The sequence below is a fragment of the Canis lupus genome, chromosome 9 (assembly GCF_011100685.1).
Source record: "Canis lupus familiaris isolate Mischka breed German Shepherd chromosome 9, alternate assembly UU_Cfam_GSD_1.0, whole genome shotgun sequence".
Taxonomy (NCBI): Eukaryota; Metazoa; Chordata; class Mammalia; order Carnivora; family Canidae; genus Canis; species Canis lupus.
Genome location: NC_049230.1, coordinates 43,542,096 through 43,569,635, shown reverse-complemented (window position 1 = coordinate 43,569,635; position 27,540 = coordinate 43,542,096). Strand labels below are relative to the sequence as shown.

Genomic DNA, 27,540 nt, shown 5'->3' with positions numbered 1-27,540 from the left:
AAGTTACGATGGTCCACTGACTTAAGCATATTTCCCTTTATGGGCAACAGAATAAAATGTGTGCATAAAATCAAATTGCTACAATATGGCATACAGCCTGACATCTAATTCTCATACCTAATTCAAACTAATAAGTATCCTAGGTAGAGGTAAGTAATTCATCAATGCTATATAGAGACTTTCTACAGAGGGTAAATCTAGTAATCACAGACATATTTTAGATGTGTAACAAATACTCATTAAATATTAAACATAAATACCTCAAACTTAATAACACAGTGGAAAATTATTTTAGACCTGATTTAACAGAGCAAATATAATATACCTAACCTAATATATATATAAATTACCAGATAACCAAAGTGAAAACTTTAATAGATTCATTGACCCCTTTTGTAATGGACTAAAAAATAAAAAGTTATGATATGGTACAGAAAAATGAAGTAAAACACTGATCAAAACTTACTATATAGTAACAAGGAATAACGCTTACCTAGTTCAATACATGTTATCCCAAGAGACCATACATCTACTTTGCCATCATACTGTCCTTCATCCATGGCTAAAATTACTTCTGGGGCCATCCTAAAACATAAAATGTCATTTGAAGTAAAAACAAAACAAAAAAAAAAAAAAAACCACACTATTCTTTATCAATGTAATGAGTATCTACATAAGAGAATACCTGTGTGAATTCTAGCCATCGTATCTGGACAGAAGAATTTTTATAATGAGAAATAAACGTACCACAGGTAATCACGTATTATTTACCATTGCATATATACTGTAAGACTCATTCTCACCATCTGTCATGATCATATAACAGCATCCAAAAGAAATGGATGTATACCGGAGCACGGTTGTATATTCTATTTTTTTTTTAATTTATTTATGATAGTCACACAGAGAGAGAGAGAGAGAGAGAGAGGCAGAGACATAGGCAGAGGGAGAAGCAGGCTCCATGCACCGGGAGCCCGATGTGGGATTCGATCTCGGGTCTCCAGGATCGCGCCCTGGGTCAAAGGCAGGCGCTAAACCACTGCGCCACCCAGGGATCCCACGGTTGTATATTCTAATACTGTATAACCCTTAGGCTAGTGACTTTTTTTTAACTCAGTTTTTTTATTATTATCTTAAAGAATTATTATTATTATTTTTTTTTGAATTATTATTTTTTTAATTTTTATTTATTTATGATAGTCACAGAGAGAGAGAGAGAGAGGCAGAGACACAGGCAGAGGGAGAAGCAGGCTCCATGCACTGGGAGCCCGACGTGGGATTCGATCCCGGGTCTTGAGGGTCGCGCCCTGGGCCAAAGGCAGGCGCCAAACCACTGTGCCACCCAGGGTTCCCTTATCTTAAAGAATTATTGTTGTGTTTTTTTTTTAAAGAGAGAGTAGGAAAGGGGCAGAGAGGGAGAGAGAGAGAGAGAGAGAGAATCCTAAGCAGGCTCCATTCCTAGCATAGAGGTTGACACAGGGCTCAATTTCATGACTCTGAGATCATGACCTGAGCCGAAATAAAAAGTCAGATGTTTAACTGACTGAAGCACCCAGGCACACTCCCCCTTAGGCTAGTGATTCTTAAATATTTTGGTCTCAGGATCCTACTATGAAAGTGTGACTTATGCTGGAAAGACTGAATTTTTATCATTGGCACCTAATACTGTCAATTGCTCTCCTTAAAGTGACAAGTTCACTCCATTTATTTGAGAAAATATCTGCCACAATAACCAACACTGAATAACCACAGTTTGTCATTCTTCCTTTTAAATAGGAATAGTGTTCCATGATAAAAGTGTCTAGGGCAGCTTACAACAAAGACAATTACACAATTATCAACCTTACAGGTATCTTGGTTATAAAATGGAGCTTTAACTCATATTTTCAATTAAGGTCTAACATTTTTTATGGTACTTTAATTTACACTTCCTTTGTATTTGTTGTTAAGCAGAGCTAGACACTTAGAATAGCTGTTGATGCTTAAGTAGGATTGTCACCATGCTCTTCAGTGTATGTGAGTGCGTTAAGTATAAAAACATCTAAACATGTACCTAGCTCCTATTTTCCAAATATACTATATACAAATTAATGAATATGTAAACAAAGAAAATTTTCAACTGTCAATATCAGAGTGTTTCCAAGGTCTTTTTTTTTTTTAATAGAGGGAGGGAGGGGCAGAGGGAGGGGCAGAGAATCTAAAGCAGGCTCCATGCCTAGTGTAGAGCCTGATATGGGGCTGGATCTAATGACCCTAAGACCATGACCTGAGGCGAAATCAAATGTTGGATGCTTAACCAATGAAGCCACACAGATATCCCTCAAAGGTTTTCTTTTAAGATGTTGAAATAAGTTTTGAAAATTACTAATTTAGGCAGAGTTTAACAAGTAATTTTGTTTTTTATTGCAGAACTTTTTAGGACCTTTAAAATTTGTTTGCCTCTAATGAATTTATGAAAATTAGTTAACCCTTTGTATATTTTTGAGTTATTTAAATTTTATAAGTTTAATAACTGTAAAGGATACAATGCACAGCATATACACACATACATATATACTTTATACTGTATATGTGATTTAAAGATATTTATTTTTTTAAAGATTTATTTATTTATTTATGATAGAGAGAGAGAGAGAGAGAGGCAGAGACAAAGGAGGAGGGAGAAGCAGGCTCCGTGCCAGGAGCCTGACGTGGGACTCGATCCTGGGACTCCAGGATTGCGCCCTGGGCCAAAGGCAGGCGCCAAACTGCTGAGCCACCCAGGGATCCCCGATTTAAAGATATTTAAAATACAGAGCTATAGAGTTAATTCATTTGATTTATTAAAAAATATTACATTGCTCTATAACCCAATTAGCAAAGCCAGTCTTCACTGTCCTACCAATCAGTCAAATCAGAATCAGTTTCTGTCAAAAAAAAGTCTCACTTCATTTTCAATGCAAATAACATGTTAATGTGTCCCCATAACAACCATCTCAGTTATTAATTTTATATTAGAAAGAAAGAAGGGGGGAAGATAACTGAGGAGAGAGAAAAAGGAAGGAGTAAAAGGAAGGGAAGGGAGATGACTGAATAGGCACAAGGCCTTGCCAAGAGTTCGTATCCTGACTCTTCAGTATTTCTGATAGTTGCTATATATTCTTCAAATTGTCCTTCTGGTGTTCCTTTGAGGCTTTTACACCCCAGATCAATGCATCATTGTAATATTTAGGATGGGTAAGGAGTCTTATTTTTTATAAAGTGGGAAAAGGGAGATTTGAAAGTAGATGGGAAAGAAGATGTAGTGGACCTAAGATATCACTCTCATTATATGCAAGAACATATGGAAGTTGAAGATTTGGACAACTATTCCCTTCAAACCTGCTGACATTAATAATGAATTATTTAGGGATAAAACAGATGATGCCTAGAATTTGCTACACAAATGGTAGGGCCAGGGGAAGAAAGAAAAAGGAGTACACGGGGCAGGAATGGCCAAGGGATATTGTTATTGGGCTGTGTAACTGGTATTTGAGGTTTCATTAATACTTTTGTCTACTTTTATATATATTTTAAATTCTCCACAATAAAAATTAAACCCCAAATCTCCAAATCAGCTATCAGTCTTTAAGTACTCTTAGTACGTTGAGGTACTTTAATCTTATCTTAGTTAATATAAATCTAAAGAAAACACACAAATTTCCACTTAGCATTTCTATCTTCTCCTCACTTGGATTTTCACTGAACTTTTTCACTCCCACACCCAAAATATTCAGGTTATAATAGAGAAGAAAATGTTAAGGGGACAAAGGAAAAATAGGAGATGTAAAGGGCAGCACTCCAAATCTATATTTGAACTAACTATACTTAAAGTTAAGATGTCCTAAATAGTATTATATTACCAGAAAAAGGATAAGCCATCTGAAAAAATACAACCTAATATTTCCTATTTTAATTATAAGGATCAAGAGCAAATAGGATTATTCTTACCAATATGGCGTTCCCACAAAAGAATTGGCAGGAGATGCCATGGAAGCCGATCCAAAGTCAGCAAGTTTCACCTGGCCTGGTTCTGTCAGAAGGATATTTCCTGCTTTGATATCTCTGGGTTTAAGAAACACAGAAAATTATTTCTCTTTTCTTCATTAGATTGTGTTGAAAATGATAAAAATCAAATTAAAAAGTTTAAAATAGGGAAGGAGAAATCAAAATAATTAAGTCCTAGGATAATGAGACTTAAGATCCAAATTAGAAAGTAAAAAATACAGAAGTGATATAAATATACGACAATTTTCTTCTCTAAAAGAGAAGACAAAATAGCTGTAAAGACAAAAGAGAGAAAATCAAGTAATTAGAGCATAGTGTATATTTGAGTTCCTGTTTATTGATACAAATAACGGTTTTAAAATAAAATTGAATTAGCTGCCCACTCCTTCATAATTTTAAGATTTCTGAATATATTAAAAAAGAAAGAGAAAGAAGGGACTCATATCCCCAATTTTTTAAAAAAGTTATTCTTCTCATTTCCAAAACTTAGCATAGTTCTTCTAACTAAACATGAATGAAAACTGAAACACATGGATAACGTAGGATCTAATAATTGCAAATTTACATTCAAGCTTACTTTTTAAAATCAGCAAACATACTGTCCATGCAAATAACGGTATTATGGATATTTATATAATAGGATTGTATGTCTAGGTGGCACCAAAACACACATTTAACCTTTCCAAAAAACAAAAAAACAAAAGACAAACACAAAATACCCACCCACCCAACAAACCAACCAAATTTCCAAATACTTGTCAATTCTAACTATAGTATTGTAATGGGTATAATATTAAATATCTTTTTCCTTCCATTTGCTTTATTAAAGAGAAGAGGTACTTTGAGGCTGATAAGACTTCAGATTCTAATTCCACCTCTTCTATTCGCTTATTTATTAAGCATATAGATTTCTCTTGGACCTTACCATCCTCATCTTAAAAAAAAAAACCAGGTAAGCCATTTAGCTTATAATAGCTCTGCTACAGCATTTAATATGTATTGCCTGACCCACATATACGATAAAAAAAAAAAAAAGTGAGTTTCCCTTTAGAATAGTCAAACTTATATCAATGCTAAAAATACATTATGAAAAAAAATGCATTATGAAATAGTTTAATTTTAACATTACTATCTGTTATTAAGGATCATCAAGGATTAATACTCAAAAATATAAAAAGTGTTAAATCCATGTCATGGGATCAATGAAAGATATCTGGCATTATCAGTTACTGGAAAGACAAAAGACCTAGATTTAGTTCTAGTCTGGTTTATCTGGCTTTGTAAAACCTTGGAAATATTAGTCACAAAATGGAGCATCACTTTATCTGTAAAATTAAAAAAATAAGACTACACAATCCCTAATGTCTTTTCAATCTTAAAAATTAAATGATTCTACCTATCACAAATCTATAAAATGTTCATATGTGAGAAAGCCCAGCACCAGAAGTAAACAAAGATAAAGATGATCCTATAATGAAAATTCTTTAATTTTGAATTAAATCTTTTATCATTATGAAAAAAAAAAAAAACTGATCCTAAAAGGAGATCAAATGTACTGGCATGTTTGTAGGACAACCCAAAAACTATGAGTTTATAAGATTTTGAAATGCTTTTGTGTGGCTAACACCAACAAAACTTATTAAGTTTTAAGTGGGTTAATAAGTTCCAGGGTTGATAAATCCAATAAGCCATTTGCTGTTAATACATGATAATTGTCAAAGTGCTTACCTATGGATCATGGTATGAGAATGTAAGTAGGCTAATCCCTGGAGAGCACCATGTGTAATTGCTGCTATTTCCACTTCTTGTAATGGCTTTTTGTGAACTTAAAATAAGAATTTATTGGAAAATAATTACTTACAGAATATTTTTGTTTAAAAAAATAAACATACATATGACGCAATTTAAAAAAAACTAACATTTAGTGAGAAGATTTGTTCTCCTAGACAATAAAACATTGAAGCTATTGAAGTTTATAAGTGGTATTACAGTTGTGTCTAGTTGTTAAAATGTATAGTTCACAGCCAATTTTCCTCTAACAACATTTAACAACTAGTTGATTATAAAAACAAAAGTAACAATAGAGAAGTTCTCCCTTATTCTCACGTATCTTCATTCTGAACAAAGAACAGGTTAAGCTGAATGAAGAAAAATGCTTGTTATGTCATAATGTAAGGAAATTTACCTATTTTATGCTACTACAGGACAGTGCATACCATGCTGAGAATCTCGAAAAGACGATTTTAATCTTTCCGGAAAATTTTTACATTACTTAAGAAAACCAAACAGAATTCTCATTTCATATGCTCTTACTTTTTTTTTCTGAATAATTAAAGGAAACCTACCTTCCAGTAAATCTGAAGCAGATCCTAAACAATATTCCATTACCAGCTACATGGGAAGAAAAATTATAATCAATTAGTAAAAAGATTCTATTTGAGATAAAATAAATTCACCAAGGAGATCAAAAAGATGGCTTGAAGTAAAATAAAAGCGATCCATCATTTACTTTAAAAAATAAATATTTATATATTTAGCAATTTGTTAAATGATAAAGTTAAGCCAGTGATACATTAATCTTTAATGTCAACATATAATCACTTGTACAAGATATATATTTCATCTATAGTCACTAACTAAACTATAAAATATAGTTACATTGTTATAACTGTACGGAAACAAAAAACTGTCCTCTGGATCTATACGTACAAAGTTTAGGTTATAATTTAAATGTTTTGTTAAAGCAAACACAGAGCACCTCTTGTGTGCCAGTATTTTAAATATATTAACTAATTTAATCCCCATAACTACCTTATAAGGTAGGTCCTATTATTATCCTTGGGGATCATTTCCGTCAAAAGAAAATTTACTGTTTAAAGATACAGTTATTAAACCTATACCACTGTTGGATTACTACCTTGTCACCTCAATGGTAATGAAACAAAATTAATCTCCATTTCTTGTAATAAAGTGTCTCAATTCTCTACTGTTAGTGTTATTATTTTTTTAAATTTTTATTTACTTATGATAGTCACAGAGAGAGAGAGAGAGAGAGGCAGAGACACAGGCAGAGGGAGAAGCAGGCTCCATGCACCGGGAGCCCGACGTGGGATTCGATCCCAGGTCTCCAGGATCACGCCCTGGGCCAAAGGCAGGCGCCAAACCGCTGCGCCACCCAGGGATCCCTACTGTTAGTATTATTTAGCCAAGGAATTACAATCTGTTCATATTACACCAAGATTCACCCAGACTTTACCAAAATCTTTGTGGTTAAACAGATTACCATATATGTATGTCAAAAAGATATGCTTTCATCCTCAAATAATAGGATTGTTGTACAATGTTTGATAAACCACTTGAAAAATGATACTAAAAAATGTCAGAAAACATTTTACCACACACATCAAGTTCAGCTAAATCTCTACAGTTAACCTGTAAAAGTTCTATATCTTTTATTGCCAAAGAGTCTAAGAAAAGCTGCTCTTCCTCTCTCAGTATGAACTAACATTTCAAAGTATTTTTGCATGGCTTTTGGCTTTACACAACCATTATGAGACATTCTTGAATTAATTAATTCTAATACAATACCAACTAAATTATAGCAAGGAGAGGGCAAATACCTACCCATGCCGTGTGCTCACGTAAATAGCAGCCTTTGTATTCTATACTGTTGGGATGCTTTATTCTTTGTAGAAACTTGACTTCCTTAATAATATCCTGCCATTTCTATGAGGAGAAAAAAAAGGAATAAAGGAAAGAATTATGAACAGTTGCTTTTCCTTAGAAAGTTATATAAGAAAAAAAGTAATTACCTGATTAAGCAGGGTTAACATACAACTTTGCTGTATTTGTAATATTTAAATAGGAAATGAATACATTTAAAAGAAATTATATTTATATACTTTAAACTCAATTCATAATTTATAGTTATTTTATTCAAGGTAAAACAAATTTTAGTTTGATAAAACTTATCAGTGAGTCTCATTAAAATTTTACAATCACACGCCAAGCATGTTGATGAAAACTATATACCATATTAGTGATTTTTCTTTATCAGTTCTTCTCCTTTCTTTTTTTCTTTAAGATTTTATTTATTTATTTGAGATAGAAGAGAGAACATGAATTGGGGGAGGGGCAAAGGGAGAGGGAGAAGCAAGCTGCCATATTTCTAAAGGCAGGAAAACTATTAGAATAATAGAAAACTTTAAGAAATATTTTGTACTAAAATTTAAGATCATATATCTATTTTATTTCAAAGTCCTCAACAAAATTCAGCAAAATAGGTTTACAGTGTTTTATATAAAATGTGTACAATATAAGATGCTACATTCTGAGAACATTTCATGGACTTTAAATTTCAAAATTGAATGCTCAGAACAAAACAAAAGCCCATATTCTTCAACATAAAAAAGACTTTCATGAAGGCCACTAATAATTTGATGTGGAAAGATGATATACTAAATGAAACTTTGTTCTAGGCATAACTAATCAGACTCCAACACAGTACCAGTCTGCCTGTGAAAGCTAGTTCTAAAGTTGTGCTATAGAATGGCAAATAAAAGTATAGTTAACTTATAAGAAACTTTGTAAAAATTCACGAATTTTTAGAAAATTTTTAGGTATTAAAATGATGGAAGAGTGATATAATCATAATAGTGTTACCATACCCACAATACGATTTTCACAAAAATAAGATTTACCATAAAATAGTGATTCCAAAAAAGTAGGAAACCAAAATCTTTAAAAAGGAAAGACTAACCCAGCAATTCTACCTCTAGGCATATACCTGAAATTCCTGAAAGCAGAGATTCAGAGAAATGAGCATACTCAGTTCAGAGCCACACAATAACCAAGTGGTAGAAGCAACCTAAGTGTCCACTGACAAATGCATAAACAAAATGTGGTGGTTCATACACATACACACTTCAGGAAGGAAATTCTGACACATACTATAACATAGATGAATTTTGAGGACATTATTTTAAGTGAAATAAGCTAGTCACAAAAGGTCTAATACTGCATGATTTCACTTACATGAAAGTAGTCAAATTTATAGACAGAAATGAGAATGGTGATTTCCAGGGCTGGGAGAAGGAGAAAATGGGGAATTACTGTTTAATGAGTTAAAGAATTTCAATTCTGTAAGATGAAAAAAATTCTAGAGAAGAATGGCAGCGATGACTGCCCAACAATATGTTTTCAATGCCACTGAACTGTACACTTAAAAATGGTTAAGGTGGTAAAATTTGTATAATTTATCACAATTAAAATGATTAATTTTAAAAATTAAAACCAAAAGATCCTAGATTTAGAAAGTAGAATACATGTTACAAAGTAAATTTATACAGTTAAATAGAATACATTCTGAAAAAAACTAATCAGAATATTAGCAAATGAAAGTAGTGTCAATGATTTTGTTTTTCAAATTATTACACACTGCCTATTTTTCAGACTAGATATAACTGCCTGTTGGTTATTAAAGTTTGTTTAAAACAAGCCTTCAATAATTTCTAAACCATTAAAAGATTATAAGCAATATAATTTATTGTAAAATGTATCTCACTCTAGTTTACTTTTTTTTAATTTTTTTTTTTTTTATGATAGTCACACAGAGAGAGAGAGAGAGAGGCAGAGGGAGAAGCAGGCTCCATGCACTGGGAGCCCGACGTGGGATTTGATCCCGGGTCTCCAGGATCGCGCCCTGGGCTAAAGGCAGGCGCCAAACCGCTGCACCACCCAGGGATCCCTCTAGTTTACTTTTATAAATATTGGTACTTCTTCTATGATACAGATAAGTTATATATTAATCCACTGTTTAAAAAAGTAAGCTCATTTCAGTTGCATATTTATTAAAAAATTAAAAGCAAGGGGCACAAGTTGGGAGGCTTTTGTAATGCCACTATTGTTCTATTGTTCTCTTTGTGGTTTTAGATACAACTTTAATGGGTATATGTAGTTTCTGAAAGAGAATTCATCGAAATATACACTTTTTATACTTTTCATTATACTTTTTGTAAGAATTCCCATCTACCCCCATTAAAAAAACAGCATGTCATTCTCTAATATGCCAGTGAGAAAATATCCATTTCACCCACCTCAGTAGACTGCTTTCCACTATAAGACATTTTCTTGATAGCCACCACTTCATTGGTGCGCACATCTCGTGCCTAAAAAACAAAGACCATTGTAAAAATAAATCCATTAAATCAGGGCAATCATTTCTCTGAGAATAGAAGCATTTATAAGCTATCATTTCAAAGAGGACATCAAACACTGTTAAAGTAATTTTTAAAATAATAATAAATACATAGTAAAACTTATCAAATTACCCAGGAGCTATTCATTAGAGAGAAAAATAAAGTAGGTTTATCTTTCAGTGATTTAGTTGAGAGAAAAAAAATACAGAAATTGTAATAGTATTAGACAAAACAAGACTAGTATATATAAATAAGTCTATGCTAAAAATTTTGAAATCTCACTTCTTCTCTCAGGGAACACCAAATGGCAGATGACACTGGTTCTGCAGAAGGGCCCAGAGGCCCCAGAATGGGAATGGGAGGCTGCCTGCAGAGGCTTCAGGAGTGGCAACTGGGGCCAAGGCCATGGCACTCTCGGAGGCAAGGCAGAGGACAAGGAGTGGATCCTGTCACCAAGCTGGGCTGCCTGGTCAAGGACATAAAGATCAAGTCCCTGGAGGAGATCTCTTTTCCCTGCCCATCAAGGAATCTGAGATCACTGACTTCTTTTGGGGGGCATCCCTCAAGGATGAGGTTTTGAAAATCATTCCCGTGCAAAAGCAGACCCGTGCTGGCCAGCGGACCAGGTTCAAGGCATTTGTTGCCATCAGAGATTACAATGGACATGTTGGTCTGGGTGTCAAGTGCTCCAAGGAGGTAGCCACTGCCATCTGTGGGACCATCATCCTGGCCAAGCTTTCCATCATCCCCGGGCGGCGAGGCTCCTAGGGGAACAAGATCAGCAAGCCCTACACTGTCCCATGCGAGGTGACTGGCCACTGTGGTTCTATGCTGGTGCATCTCATCCCTGCCCCAGAGGCACTGGCATTGTCTCAGCCCCTGTGCCCAAGAAGCTACTGATGATGGCTGGTACTGATGACTGCTACACTTCAGCCAGGGGCTGCACTGCCACCCTGGGGAACTTTGCCAAAGGCTACTTTTGATGCGATCTCCAAGACTTACAGCTATCTCACCCCTGATCTCTGGAAAGAGACTCTGTTCACCAAGTTTCCCTATCAAGAATTCACTGACCATCTTATAAAGATCCACACCAGAGTCTCTGTGTAGAGGACCCAGACTCCAGCTATGACTACCATATAATTTTATACAAGAAAAGTAAAAGTGAACTAAAGCTTAAAAATAAATAAATAAAATTTGAAATCTCAATGAAATGGACAATTTTCTAGGTAAAAAATTACTAAAACTGACTTAAAGGAAATGTGAGGAAAACAAACAACAGTGGCAGACTGAAAAGAATACCAATCAATTATCGTTCAAAGAGTCGTAAGTGGAAAATAGTTTTACCAGGGGAACTTTCCAGGATATAAGTGGCAACAAAAGAAAAGCTATCGCATTCATTTTATGAAGGAAGTATAACCCAATAAATTACTAAAAGCTCACAAACAGCACAAAATAGACAATACCAATTTCATTTGAAAATATAGACAAAAGCACTCTACATAAAAATTAAAAGCCAAATACTCAAAGGACATTAAAATAAATTTTCAGGGCAGCCCTGGTGGCCCAGTGGTTTAGCGCCGCCTTCAGCCTGGGGTGTGATCCTGGAGACCTGGGATCGAGTCCCATATCGGGCTCCTGCATCGGGCCTGCCTCTCTCTCTCCCTATGTCTGCCATGAATAAATAAATAAAATCTTAAAAATAAATAAATAAATTTTCATTTGGATAAAATACACAATCATCACAGAAATGCCAAAGATTTGGATACTAGGAAAACATTTCACCATTTACCATATTTTTTAAAAAAGATTTTATTTATTTTAGGATGTGGGGGCAGAGAGAGAGAGAGAGAGAATGCATGGACACCTGCACACATGTGCATGAGCAGAGGGAAGGGCAGAGGGAGAGAGAGAAGCAGGCTTTCTGCTGAGCAGAGAGCCCAACAAGGTTGGATTCCAGGACTCCAGGACCACAACCTGAGCAGAAGCAGACATTTAATGGATTGAACCACCCAGGCTCCCTCATTTACTACATTTTATTGAAAGTCAAAGAGCTAAATATATATGTCAGTGTTCAGTAAATGCTGAAAACTCAGGAAGGGCCCAACACTAAAGGTACTCAATTACAAGGAAGGTCAAATTCCTAGAAAACCTAAATTAGAAAGGTAATTTCTCAACATGACAAATCATGTCTATTGTAAACAACTGCTAATCAGAATTAACACTGCTACAAAGATATAATTGTTTACCACTCCTGTGGAAATTCTGAAAACAAAGTAATAAAAATATAACAGAAATACGATCATTAACTCTTTGGAATCCCAGAGCCAAACTCTCACTAAACAGACACACACGAATAGCTGTAAATATTTAAAATGACTTTGTAAAAGGGTCAAAATCATCTCAAATCACCTGTGGAAGAAATAATCTTCAGTTTAGCCTTGAATGAATTCCCAAAATTAAATGTTCTAAAATTAGATTATGGGAATAGGTATAAATCCTATTTACTAAAAATCACTGAAATGTACACTTAAAGTCGGTGAACTTATAGCATTCAATTCATACCTCAATAAACGTGTTAAAAAATAGCACATATGTTAAGTTATACCTCTACTGTGTTGCTTTAAACAACTTTTTAAGGGAGGTCTGGGTGGCTCAGTCAGTTAAGCTTCCAACTCTTGATTCTGGCTCAGGTCATGATCTCAGGGTGGTGAGCTTGAGCCCTGTGTTGAGTTCTACACAACAAGGCGTGGAGCCTGCTTGGGACTCTATCTCCCTCTCCCTTTGTCCCCCCACACCCCACCTCCCAAGAGCGCTCTCTCTCTCTCTCACTCACTCTTATTCTCTCTCAAAATTAAAAAAACAAAAAAAAAAAACACTGTGTAGTGGGTCCTGGGAACAACTAATGACATTTCAATTTCAATTAGTAGTAGACAGGTTAATGGAAACTTGCACTACTTGTTGTAATCAGTAAAGTGGATCTAGCCACATAAATCCTGCTTGAGTACTTTTTTTTTTTTTTAAGATTTTATTTATTCATTCATGAGAAATACAGAGAGGCAGAGACACAGACATAGGGAGAAGCAGGGTCCTCACAGGGAGCCCAATGCCGGACTCAATCCTCAAAGCCAAAGGCAGATATCCCACAGTAAATTTATTTTTCCAAAATGTTCTCTGCTTAGCTGTGAGCCCCTTGATTTTAATCAACAGGTGTTAAGAGCAATATTTTTTCTTTTATAACAGCTTTATTGAGACAGTTTACATTCCATACAAATCACACAATTAATGTGTATGGTTTCATGGCTTTTAGTACACAGATATATGAAACCATCGGTATAATTTTAGAACATCCATCATCTCAAAAAGAAATCTCCAAATTGTTCATTGAAAAAAATGGTTAAAACGGTAAATTTCATGTGTATTTTACAAAAAAAAACAAATTCTCTATTTAAAAAAAAAAAAAAAACATGTCCTTTAGCAATCACCCTCTAATTCCTTTCCCCCCTTCACTTCAGAGTTAAGCAACAACTAATGTCTCTGACCCCTCTAGAGATTTACTACCCATTCTGGACACTTCATATTAATGGAACCATATAACATGTGGTTTCTTTTTGCTTCTTCCATTCGGCATGCTTTTTAGATTCATGACTCATGATGTTAAGCATCTTTTCATGTGCTTCCTGGCCATCTGCACATCTTCTTTGGAGAAATGTCAATTCAGATCCTTTGCCTTTTTTTTTTTTTTTAGATTTTATTTATTTATTCATTGAGAGACAAACAGAGAGAGGCACAGACACAAGCAGAGGGAGAGGCAGCTCCTCACAGGGAGCCTGATGTGGGACTTGATCCCAGAACCCCAGGATCACAACCTGGGCCAAAGGCAGATGCTCAACTACTGAGCCACCCAGGTACCCTCTTTGCCCATTTTTAAATTGTCTTCTATTGAGTTGTAAGAGTTCTTTATATATTCTAGACAAATACGTTATAGGATATGAAATTTAAAAGTATTTTCTCCTATAAGATTGTCTTTCAACATTTAAAACACGTTTTTTATTTTGATGAAGTCTAATTTATCTATTTTTTCTTTTGTTGTTCATGTCTTTGTTGTCATCTAAGAATCCTTTTCCAAAACCAAGGTAGGCAGCTTTACCCTTATGTTTTCTTAAAAAGTTTTATAGATTTAACAGTTATATTTGTATCTTTAATCTATTTTGAATTTTTATATATGGTATCAGGTAAAGGTCCAATTTTATTGCTTTTCATTAAACAGACACTTAAATAATTTGTTTTGAGAGACAGCATGCAAGCATGAGAGGGAGGAGGGGCAACAGGCAAGGGAGAAAGAATCCCAAGCAGACTGCTGGCTGAGCAGAGCCCCACAGGGAGCTGGACCTCATGACCCTGAGATCATGACTTGAGCCCAAATCATGAGGGGGATACTTAACCGAGACACCCAGGAACCCCCAGATGTAGGGTTTTTTAAATGTGGTTTCTTTCTTTTACAAGATTTATTTATTTTTGAGAGAGAGCATGAGCAGTGGGGAGGGACAGATGGACAGGAAAAGAAAGAATCCCAAGCAGACTCCCCACTGAGGGTGGAGCCCCACAGAGCTAAATCCCACAACCCCAAGATCATGACCTGAGCTGAAACCAAGAGTTGGCCACCTAACCAACTGAGCCACCCAGCCACCCCACCATATGTACTTTTAATTAGCCTAAGATAAAGCCTGATTTAAAAGTGGGTATATGGAATGCCTGGGTGGCTAGGCAGTTGAGCATCTGTGTTTGGCTCAGGCCGTAATCTCAGAGTCCCCAGATCGAGTCCCACATCAGGCTTCCTGCATGGAGCCTTGCTTCCTCCTCTGCCTGTGTCTCTGCCTCTCTCTCTCTCTCTCTCTCATGAATAAATGTTTTTTTTATTTTATAGAAAGCCAAATGATCATTAAAAAAAAAAACAAAAGTAGGGCAGCCCCGGTGGCGCAGGGGTTTAGCGCCACCTGCAGCCCATGGCGTGATCCTGGAGACCCAGGATCGAGTCCCACGTCAGGCTCCCTGCATGGAGCCTGCTTCTCCCTCTGCCTGTGTCTCTGCCCCCCTCTCTCTCTCTCTCTCTCTCTCTCTCATGAGTAAATTAAAAAAAAAAAAAAAAGTGGGTTTATTAGGAGTGCCCGATATAGGTCCTTGGCCTCTCTCTCACCCTTTTCTCTCTCTCAAAAGAAATAAATAAATAAAAGTGGGCGTGCTAAATGCAATGCAATTTTCTGGATTGATTCTAGAAAAAAAGAGTGGAAAAACTGGAAAAATCTGAGTATGTAAGTTTGGTGTATCATTTAATCAATGTTGATCTCTTAGTGACAAAACCGTGTTACATGGCGATGTACATTAGGGTAACTGAAAATTATAGAGGAAAACTCTTCTATTATTATAAAATCTTCTGTAACGCTATTTTAAAATAGTAAGCTAAGATAGAAAATGATTATAATTTATTAAAATCCAACATATTGGGATCCCTGGGTGGCGCAGCGGTTTGGCGCCTGCCTTTGGCCCAGGGCGTGATCCTGGAGACCCGGGATCGAATCCCATGTCGGGCTCCCGGTGCATGGAGCCTGCTTCTCCCTCTGCCTATGTCTCTGCCTCTCTCTCTCTCTCTCTCTCTCTCTCTCTGTGACTATCATAAATAAATAATAAAAAAAAAATTAAAATCCAACATATTAGTAATTATTACATTAAAATTAAATGACACGGGGCACCTGGGTGGCTCAGTGGTTGAGTGTCTGCCTTTGGTTCAGGTCATGATCCCAGGGTCCTGGGATCGAGCCCTGCATTGGGCTCTCCGCAGGGAGCCTGCTTCTTCCTCTACCTATGTCTGTGCCTCTCTCTTTGTATCTCTAATGAATAAACAAATAACATCTTAAAAAATTAAATTACAATTAAAATGAGATACCTTGCCTATTACATTAAAAAAAATTTAATGTCTACAATGTTTTTCCCTCCCTTCAGGATCACATGTTGTACTTCCTTATCATGTCTTGTTAGTCTCCTCTACTCTAGAACAATTCCTGAACCTTTCCTCATCTTTCATGACAATGGCATTTTTGAAGAATATACAGTAGTATTTTATAAAATGTTACTAAATTTGTGCTTGCCTGGCATTTCTTCAAGATTAGATTCTGGTTATACACCGCAAGAGTGATTTTGTCCTTTTCAGGATACCGTATCTGTAGGAATACAGTGTCTGTCTGTTCCTCCTTGATGATACTAATTTTCATCACCTACTCAAGACTTTGTCTGATTTTTTCCAATGTATATAGTTAATAGTTACTGTTTCCTACCTTGTATCTAACAAGTATTCTGTGAAGAGATACTTTTAAACTATGTAAGCATCCTGTTCATCAAACTTTCTCTCTAGATTTAGCAACCTCTGAACGGTTCTGGCCACAATCTTCACTATGATGATTACAAAATGCTAATTTTTTCCCCAACTCTATCATTCCCTTCACATTTAACAGTCAACATCATATTATGAAGAAAAGTCCTCCTTTTTATCCATCGATTCATCATCTGTCCTGGAAATTATGGATTCCTATTTTATTCAATAGGCTATATAAATCCATTGCCATTTTTTATATGGATGTTCATATTCCAGGATTTGTCAGTGTGAGCCCCCTAAATCTGGCTCTAGTGTCCTTTTGACAGGGCTCCCCCCCTTTTTTTTGTCTAAAGCACTTTTTAACTTTCTGGCACACGATGTTCTAAGGCTTATCTTTTAATGTTCCCTGTCCCTTAAATAGAATGAGCCATTACTCCAAGGAGCTCTTGTTCCCTTTAGTGAGGAATTCAAAATCTATGTGCTCACCGATTCTGAGGTGTCATTGCAATGACAATTTTGTGGCAGATATAGATAGGAGATATGCATTTTATATATATAATCCTATATATATATATATAGGATTGGGGAAGAGATACATCCTATTGAATCTCATAGGGTTCTTCCTTACTTTCCTGAATCCGTATTTCTTGTTTTATAGTTAGGATCCTGACTCTAAATAACATCAAAATAATTCACTGCTCAGGGCAGCCCCGGTGGCGCAGCGGTTTAGCGCTGCCTGCAGCCCGGGGTGTGATCCTGGAGACCCGGGATCGAGTCCCACATCGGGCTTTCTGCATGGAGCCTGCTTCTCCCTCTGCCTGTGTCTCTGCCTCTCTCTCGCTCTCTCTGAATCAATAAATAAATCTTTAAAAAAAATAATTCACTCAGTCCTTTAACACATAGTTTCAGAACTGTCACACATATTACAATATGAAACAAATGTATTAAGAGCTGAAGATTTGTCTGCAGTTTCTTTCTCCCAGACTGAAGGTTTATAGTTTAAAAAGTTACTTGTATTAGTTCTATTCTTTCCTCCAATGTGGTTATGTCTGAAATACAGTTGGATGCATTGTTTCTGTTTGCCTTAAAAAAAAAAAAAAAGATTTTATTTATTTATTCACTGAGAGACAGAGAGAGAGGCAGAGGGAGAAGCAGGCTCCATCTGGGGAGCCCGATGTGGGACTCACTCCCAGGACCCCAGGATCACAACCTGAGCCAAAGACTCAGGTAGGCTCAACTACTGAGACACCCAGGCGCCCCCCTCCTGTTTGCCTTTGACATGCTCCCTCATATATACTGGTTACATTTTAATTTTTAAACATATTAAATATTTACTACACAAAAGGTATACTCAAACAAGTATCATTCCATCCTCTAACTCTTCCATTCCAATCCCCACCACAACTATCATCATTCTGTATCCTGAATTGTTGATTGTATGGGGGCATAAATTATCTAACTTCATCAAACTATACATTTAATATCTGTATATTTACTGTACATAAGTTGAACTCAATAAATTCAGTCAATTTAATATATACCACCAGCACACTGAATGGGCTACATGTCAGGATTTTCTTAGTGTGGTGGTGGTGGTGGTGGTTGTTGGTTGGTTGTTGTTGTTGTTGTTGTTCTTCTTCTAAGATTTTTATTTATTTATTTGAGAGAGAGACAGGGAGAACACAAGCAGTGGGAGGGACAAAGGGAAAGGGACAAGCAGACTCCAGGTAGAGCCTGAAGCACAGCTCGATCCCATAACCCCAAGATCACGAGCTAAAGTCAGACACTAAACAGACTGAGACAGGTATCCTCTCAGTGTGGTTCTTTTATTGAGTCCAATTCTAAGATTCTATGTTTATTTTCCCTTGGTTCTGTATTTATTTCTCCATACTAGGTGTAAATGGAGAAGGGATAAGCATAAACTCAGACAAAACTATAATACCAAAAAATAGGGTTATTTTTGAAATATTAGGTCCCCTCTAGGTCCCTCTTCTCCCATCTTGTGTCCAATCTGGAATTTAAACAAACGTGAACAACAACAAACACACACATAGAGCATGTGTACATTAACAAGATTCTTCAAGGATGTATACTTAAATGTTAATCATGCTCTCTTTGGTAGTGAAATTATAGTTCTTACTGTATTTTTATCCTTTTTGTATCCAATTTACAAATGGGATATGAACCGAAAGTTTAAATTGTTAAGAATTTGAAACATATTTTCTCTAGGGAAATAATATTTTAAATTGTGGTTTTATTGCAAAGATGCCCACTACAAAAATAAAAACAAACAAAAAACCCCTAAATCTGTAATACTGACAAAATATTAAACATCTATATAGCATTTGTTGCTTGAGGGAGGGGGAAGCAATTTTAATAGGAAGAAGAAATAAAGAATGTGAGTAGAATTCTTCCCTACAGATTAAGAAAATAATTCTTAGAGGTACTTTATGGCTTTAGAATAATAGTTCATTGGCTCTCTTTGAAAATTACAATCTTTAAGATAATAGACATGTTTCTTTAACTACCAATTTTATCTCCTGGAACCGTTTATTTATGAAGTGTACATTATTTCTCCACAGGAAAAAAAAAAGTCAACAAACACTTCCCTTTCTTCTTTTTTGGAAAAAGTCTATTTCTGAGGTTAAATTTTTTTTTAAATATTTTCTTTATTTATTCATGAGACACAGAGAGAGAAAGAGAGAGAGAGAGAGAGAGAGAGAGGCAGAGACACAGGCAGAGGGAGAAGCAGGCTCCATGCAGGGAGCCTGATGCGGGACTTGATCCCAGAACCATGGGATCACATCCTGAGCCAAAGGCAGACGCTCAATCGCTAAACCACCCAGGCGTCCCTAATTCTTTTTTAACTTAGAAATAATTACAGACTTACAGAAGTGTTGGAAAAATATTACAAAAAAAAAAAAAATAAAAAAAAAATAAAAAAATAAAAAAATAAAAAAAAAAAAAAAAAAGAAAAATATTACAATTACCATACCCTTCACCCTGCTTCCTCTAATGTTAATATCTACATAATATAGTGCCATTATCAAAACTAACAAATTAACACTGGTAATATTATTAACCATTAACTAAACTAAGGCCTTATTTTAAGTTCACCAATTTTTCCACTAATAAACTTTTTTATTGTTGTTCCAAGATCCTACGTTGCTTGGTTACCATGTTGTCTTAATTTCCTCCAGCTTGTGGCAATCCCTCAAACCTTTCTCTTTCATAATGCTGACACTTCTGAAGAGTACTGGTTATTTTGTATAATGTTACCCAATCTGAGTATATTTCCTCATGATTTAAGTTTATGCACTTTAAAAATAAGAACAACACAAAAATAATGTAACCTCAGTTTCATGTCAGAGGGAGAGTATGTGAAGTGGACACTGGTGATTTAATCATGAACACTTGGTTAAGGTAGTCTGCCAGATTTCTCCACTGATTTTCCCATTTCAATTAATACATATCTCTGGGGCCATATTAGACATTATACATATATCCTCTTCCTCCTCAGAATTTAACCCACTAATTTTATCATCAATCAGTGGATCTTGGTTGCAACAATTACTTCTCTTAGTTGTTCTACATTTAATAAAAGGAATTTGTATTTGCATATATATATATATATACACATGCATATATATACACATATATATACATATATATCTGTGGCATGTGAGAGAGAAATAGGATCCTACTAATATCTTCACAATTCCAATCAAACAACATAGTGTTATTATCCAGCCTTCCCCCTTTCCTTATTTGTAACTTCTTTCTTGAACAGTAAGAAAACTGGTTCTCCTTATCTATAATACATTTACTTACTTATTCAAATCTTCTATATAGTTTCAGAACGGCCAAACCATATCTCTGTGAGAAACTGAGTAACTACAGTTCCTTTTGTGTTTAGCCTTATTCAGCCAAAATAATGTTTCAAAAATCATTTGAGATTAGCTCTTTTCTCCCTCATCCACTTCTGTGTGTTTATGTTATTTCTTTACAATACAGTTAGGTTCACATGTTATAGTTGCAACAATTTATATTTCCCCATCATAGTTTTTTAAAAATTATTATTAACATTAAAGAACACTTAATAAACTGGTAAAATTCACTCTTTATGGCATGCATACTGAAGTAGATTGCAATTTTGGCAATTATGAATAAAACTACCATTAATTATTCATATGTAGTTTTTTGTGTGAACTTGAGTTTTCATTTCTCTTGGATTAACATTTAGGAGTGGGAATGCTGGGTCATATGATAATAGTATGTTTAACTTTAAAAACTGCCAGACCGGGGTGCCTGGGTGGCTCAGTGGTTGAGTGCCTGCCTTTGGCTCAATTCATGATCCTCGGGTCCTGAGGTTAATTAAGTCCTATGACAGGCTCCCCGCAGGGAGCCTGCTTCTGCCTAGGTCTCTGCCTCTGTCTCTCTCACGAATGAATAAATAAAATCTTAAAAACAACAACTGCCAAACCATTTTCCACAGTAGCAAGACCATTTTACACTCCTACCAGCAATTAATGAGAATTCCAATTGCTCCACATACTCACCAGTACTTGGCACTGCCTATATTTCTTTCAGCTCATCTTTCTTTCTTTCTTCTTCTTCTTCTTTTTTTTTTTTGTTAAGATTTTATTTACTTATGAGAGACACAGAAAGAGAGAGAGAGGCAGAGACACAGGCAGAGGGAGAAGCAGGCTCCATGCAGGGAGCCCGATGCGGGATTCGATCCAGGGTCTCCAGGATCACATCCTGGGCCGAAGGCAGGCATAAAACTGCTGAGCCACCCAGGGATCCCCTCATCTTTATCTATCTATCTATCTATCTATCTATCTATCTATCTATCTATCTATCTATCTACCTATCTATCTATCTATTTTTTTTCCTCATCTTTATTTCTAAATCATTTTAATAGGCATACAGTGGTATCTTATTGGTCTTAAATTTGCTTTTTCCTAAAAACTGATGATTTTAATAGGCATACAGTGGTATCTTATAGGTCTTAAATTTGCTTTTTCCTAAAAACTAATGATTAAGACCAAACTTATTGGTCTTAAATTTGCTTTTTCCTAAAAACTAATGATGTTGAGCATCTTTGTATGTTTACTAATCATCTATATTTTGGGTAGATCTGTTTAGACCTTTCACTCAATTTTTATTAGGTTATTATCTTAATGTTGAGCTGTGAGAGTTCTTAATTTTTTAAATTTATTTTTATTTTATAGAGAGAATGCATGCAAGCAGAGGGAGGGGAAGAGGGAGAGAGAATCTTCAAGCAGACTCCCTTCTGGATGTGGAGCCCAACTTAAGGCTCGATCTCTAGACCCTGAGATGCATGACCTCCGTCAAAATTAAAAGTCAGACAGGACTTACTGAGCCATTCAGGTGCCCTGAGAGTTTTTTATGTGTTCTGGATACAAATCTTTTGTCAGATATGTGACTTGAAAATATTTTCTGCCAATCTGTGGCTTTCCTTTTCATCTCTTAACAGTATCTTTAAGAAAACAAAAGTTTTACATTTTGATACAGTTCAACTTATAAATTTTGTCTTTTATGGGTAATATACTGTCTCTGTTGTTAAAGATTTTTTACTTACGTTTTAGTCTAGAAACTTTATAGTAGGCTTTATATTTAGCAGGATGATCCATTTTGCACTCGTTTTTATAGAAGGTATGAATCAAAGTTTATCTTTATTTTTTAAAAAGATTTTAAAGTAATCTCTACACCCAATGTGGGGCTCAAACTACAAGTCCCAAATCAAGAGTTGTATGTTGCACCAACTGAGGCAGCCAGGCATTCTTCAAAGTTTATTTTTATGCATATGGATGTCTAGTTGCTCTGGCACCATTTGTTGAAAAGACTATCCTTTCTTCACTGATTTGTCTTTGCACCTTTGCCAGGAATCTGTTAACTATAGTTGTATGGGTCTATGTCTGGACTCTGTTCTGATTGGTTTATATATTTATCCTTTTAACAGTATCATACTATCTTGATTACTGTAGGTTTTTGAAATCAGATGATGTGAGTTTTTGAACTTGTTTTCTTTTTCAAAGTTGCTTTGGCTAGTTACTTCACTTTCCCTAAAATTTTTAGAATTTTTTTTTTTAAAGATTTATTTATTCATGAAAGACACAGAGAAAGAGGCAGACACACTGGCAGAGGGAGAAGCAGGCTCCGCAGAGGGAGCCCAGTGTGGGACTAGATCCCAGAATGCTGGAATCACACCCTGAGCCAAAGGCAGACACTTAGACGCTGAGCCACCCAGGCGTCCTTCAAATATGCTTGTTAGTATCTATTTTAGAAGGCTGCTGAGATTTTGACTGGGATTGCATTGAATCTATACATCAATGTGGACATAAGTGACAGTATAACATTAATCTTCCAATCCATCAACACAGTATATCTCTTCAATTTATTTAGGTCTCCTTTGATTTTTTTCAATGTTTTATGGTCTTTAGAATACAAATCTTACACATTTTTTGTTGGATTTAAGCTCAAGTATTTCATTCTGTAGTTTCTATAAGCAGTACTTTTAGCATAAAACAAATTTTACTCGTTCACTGCTGACATACAGAAATAAAATGAAGTTTTGTATATTGAGCTTGTATCTTGCAACTTTGCTATACTCATCTATTAGTTCTCGGAGTCCTTTTGTAAACTGGGAATTTCCAAAGTAAACTATCATGTTGTATGTAACATGGTAAATATGTGGATAAATCTTTAAATACTTTTTTCTCTTAGATTCTTTAAAATACATGATTGTTTAAAGAAAAAATCATTAACACTGAATTCTTTATTTATAATGTATGCTGATGTGGGACACTGGCTTGCTCAGTTGTTGGAGCCTGCATCTCCTGATCTCAATGTAGTGAGTTCAAGCACCACATTGGATATAGAAATTACTTAAAAATAAAAAAATAATTTAAAAAATCTAGTGTGTGCAGATGTAATACATTAGACAAGAATAGCATAAATAATATAGACATTTTTATTGGAGTAATTAATATATAACAAATGAACTGAAAAGAGGATGGAATACTCCTCTCATAGAGTATAAGTCAGATGATAACAGTTAGAAAAGGTTTTTTTTAAGTGTTTATAGAGGGGCACCTGAGTGCTTTGGTCAGTAAGCATTTTCTTCAGCTCAGGTCATGATCCAGGGTCCTGGGATCGAGCCCCGCATCGAGCTGCCTGCTCAGTGGGGAGTCTGCTTCTCCCTCTGCCCTTCCCTCTGCTCACGCTCTTTCTCTCAAGTAAATAAAATCTTTTTTTAAAAAGGTGTTTATATATATATATATATATATATATATATACATATATATACATATGTATATATACACATAACAAAATACTTAAGTGATAAGTGAAGAGCAAAATACTACGTATCATCCATTCTCACTGCCTGAGAATAAAGATAAAGCCAAAATTGGCTATAGGCCTAAAGACAAACTGGATGTTGTAGAGAGCAAAAAACAGGAGGAAATCATTCTGTTTCAAACCATAAAACTCTGAAGATCCGTTCGGAAGCGATTTTAATGAACCAGTTAGAATGATCTGAAATCACCATCAATTAATCATATGTAAATTGCTTTTCTAGATCTTCTTTGTATATTTTTCTCATTTTTTTTTTTAAGATTTATTTACTGACTTGAGAGAAAGAGAGAGAGAGAGAGAATGGAGGAAGGGTAGAGGGAGAGACAGAATCTCAAGTAGACTCCCTGTTTAAACATGGAGCCCAGTACATGGCTCAATCTCATGACTCTGAGATAATGACTTGAACCAAAATCTAGAGTTGGATGCCCAACTGACTGAGCCACCTAGGCTTCCCATACCTTTTTTTTTTTAATTAACATTGAACAATTTGCTGTAACCACTGAAAATATAAACTCACCAAGCCCCTAAAAGAATACAGATTAGTAAAATCTTATACTAGAAAAAAGAGGTAAATATTACAACTCATTCTTTAAAATGAAGAAAAATAACTTTAAAAAAATGAATTTGCCAGGATCATACATGATCTGTCATATTTGTTAGCAAGCTACCTATCTCCCAAGCCAGTGCTCTGTAACCCATCTACTGACATACTGGTTCTACTTATGGTATTGGAAACTAAAAGAGAAATTTTTATCTTCCTGGCAATCTAGAGATAGTAGTCCTTTTGGACAGCTAATTCTTTTGGTTTGCTTTCAAATACTTGATACCAGCCCTTGCTTGATTAGCTTGCCTGATGAGATAGCCAGCATACCTGGTTCAACTGGAGTATTTTTAAACTTTAGGTGATCCTTATTGTCAACTAATGAAAATTCAGAAATGTTATGAAAACTATTTGCAGTCATCTAAAAAAATTAGGTAAGAAGGTCCTTCCTCTATATACTCTATAGACAGATAATAGACATTAAAAGCCCTGTCATGGGGTAGGGATGAGAGAAACAAAAACCAAAGCATTCATTCATGTGTGCACTCTCACACACACAACACATACTCATAGGTTTGATACCATGAAATACAAAAGTTAGTGACCTAAAAATGGGATTATGGCAAAAAGATTAAATTCTGGGCTACATTCAAACTTTGCTCATCCAGCTGGCACATGTTTCCCAGACATCAAAACAATTAACAAAAAACACCTGCTTTTAGCAGTTGCCCTTGATTCCTTGATGCTTTCACATGCAATGGTTCCTGATGGGTGATTCCAACCTGAACCTAGGTTTCCTGACTTCCTAAAACAGCATTTATCTTGTTTCCCTCATTCATTTTGTTATGAAAATATGTCAAACATACAGTAAAATTGGATTCATTCAGTGAACTTTTGTTATGTCTCACTAGGTCAGAAGTCAGCCAACTTTTTCTATAGTGAGATACTAAGTATTTTAGGCTTTGTGGGCCAAGTACAATGATCTTTCTTTTTCTGTTGCATTTTCTTCCTTTTTTTTTTTTTTCTAATTGTAAAAACCATTTTTTAAGATTTTATTTTTAAGTAATCTCTACACCCAACACGGGGTTCAAACTTACAACCCCAAGATCAAGAGTCACATATTCTGCTGACTGAGGCAGCCAGGAGCCCCTGTAAAAACCATTCTTAATTTGGAAGTTGAGCAAAAGTAGTTCACATGCTGGATTTGGCCCCACTGGCTGTAATTTCCCAGGCCCACCTATAGATAAATCTTTGGGCAATATTTTGCCCCATTTGCTTTGAAACTTTCTAAAGTACATATTATCATCACATTGTCATTACTTATTATTGCAGAGGATTTGAGAATACACATTCTCACCCTTGGTTCCAAAATGCTTCTTCATATATTTTTTCTAATAACAAAAACATTCTTTTTTAAGATTTTATTTATTTATTCATGAGAGAGACAGAGAGAGAGAGAGGCAGAAACACAGGCAGAGGGAGAAGCAGGCTCCATGCAGGGAGCCCGACGTGGGACTGGATCCTGGTTCTGTCTCCAGGGTCATGCCCTGGGCTGAAGGTGGCGCTAAACTGCTGAGCCACCTGGGCTGCCCAAACATTCTCTTAAATAACCACAGTACTTACCAAATTTAGGAAATTCAGCATTGATATACAATTATCTAGTACACATATAGTCCATATTCAAATTTCATCAATTATCTTAGAAAATTTATAGAAAATTTCTTCCAATCACAATGTGGGCATTGTGTTTAACTGGGTCTCTTATAGGCCAGCTCCTGACATCTAGCTCAGACCAATTTGCTTTTGCTGCTCCTGTGAGATCCTTCCTATGGGACTATGAAACTTTCTTTCCCAGCCACAGATCTTTAAAATATTCCAGGTGGGTAGGACAACTCCAGAAACTACTACATAAGGAAGTCTAAGCACTAGGGAATCATCTCCCTACATACACAATAATTCTCTTCCATGAGGTACTACCATGTGCACCCTCTTATCAGAAAACAAGTTCTCTTATTCTATCAATTTAAACTTTAGTTCAAAAATGTGTATTCATGGAGTGCCTGGCTGGCTCAGTTGATAGGCATACAACTCTTGATCTCAGGGTTATGAGTTCAAGTCCCACACTGGGCACAGAACTTATTTAATAAAAAAAGAAAAAATGTGTATTCACCTTTCTACCCTCACTGACACTATCTAAACTCTCAGTCTCTCGGGGTACCTGGGTGGCTCAGTGGTTGCGCATCTGCCTTTGGCTTGGGTCGTGATCCCAGGTTCCTGGGATGGAGTCTCACATTGGGCTCACCACAGAGAGCCTGCTTCTCCCTCTGCCTGTGTTGCTGCCTCTCTCTGTGTGTCTCTCATGAATGAGTGAATAAATAAATCTTCAACTCTCAGTATCTCTTTTTTTTTAAGATTTATTTATTTATTTGAGACAGAGAGCATATGTGCATACGCACATGGAAGGGCAAAGGGAGAGGGAGGAGAGAAACAGACTCCCCGCTGAACACAGAGCCACAATGGGGTTGATCCCACGTTCCCTGAGATCACAACTTGAGCCAAAATTAAGTCAGACACTTAACCAACTGAGCCAGCCACTCAGGTATCCCAAGCCCTCAGTATTTCTTTCCTAAATTATCACAAAAGCTTCAAAATCAGCATCCTTTCTTTGATCTTTGACAAAGCCAATTTTTCCTTCACATTACTACAAGAATAAACTTTCTATATTATGAATGGGAATATAATATCTCTCCTGCACTTCAATAGGTTCCCTAAAGACTTTAGAATCAAGCCTACATTTGTTAGTATGGTGTATGGTGCTGTCTTCAAGAGTCTTTGCTTGTCTTTCCTTTTTACCTTTCTCTGATACATTCTTAGTCCCCACTACAACCTGATTTTTTCTGTTGTTTTTTTACAACCTTGATTTTAAAACCTACCTGCTCCAGTCACTTTAAAGACTAATGACAAGTTATAGATTTGGGGTAATACAATTTTATAGATTTAAAATTTTTAAATTACTGATATTTTGC

General features: G+C 35.6%; 1 protein-coding gene and 1 pseudogene across 3 annotated transcripts in view; one reads left to right on the top strand and one right to left on the bottom strand.

Moving 5' to 3' along the window:
- TAOK1 (TAO kinase 1) overlaps window positions 1–27,540 on the bottom strand; it is a 158,350-nt gene that overhangs the window by 61,791 nt on the left and 69,019 nt on the right. For 2 of the 3 annotated variants that reach the window (XM_038548342.1, XM_038548341.1), the window contains exons 3-8: window positions 10,122–10,193; window positions 7,651–7,752; window positions 6,372–6,417; window positions 5,755–5,851; window positions 3,970–4,083; window positions 494–585 (exon numbers count right to left, since the gene is read on the bottom strand). In XM_038548342.1, the coding sequence (XP_038404270.1) occupies window positions 494–585; window positions 3,970–4,083; window positions 5,755–5,851; window positions 6,372–6,417; window positions 7,651–7,752; window positions 10,122–10,193 (523 nt within the window). Of the gene's footprint in view, window positions 1–493; window positions 586–3,969; window positions 4,084–5,754; window positions 5,852–6,371; window positions 6,418–7,650; window positions 7,753–10,121; window positions 10,194–27,540 lie in introns of those variants that run through there. The other variant, XM_038548343.1, reaches the window with a different exon arrangement.
- On the top strand, window positions 9,707–11,757 carry LOC102154324 (annotated as a pseudogene).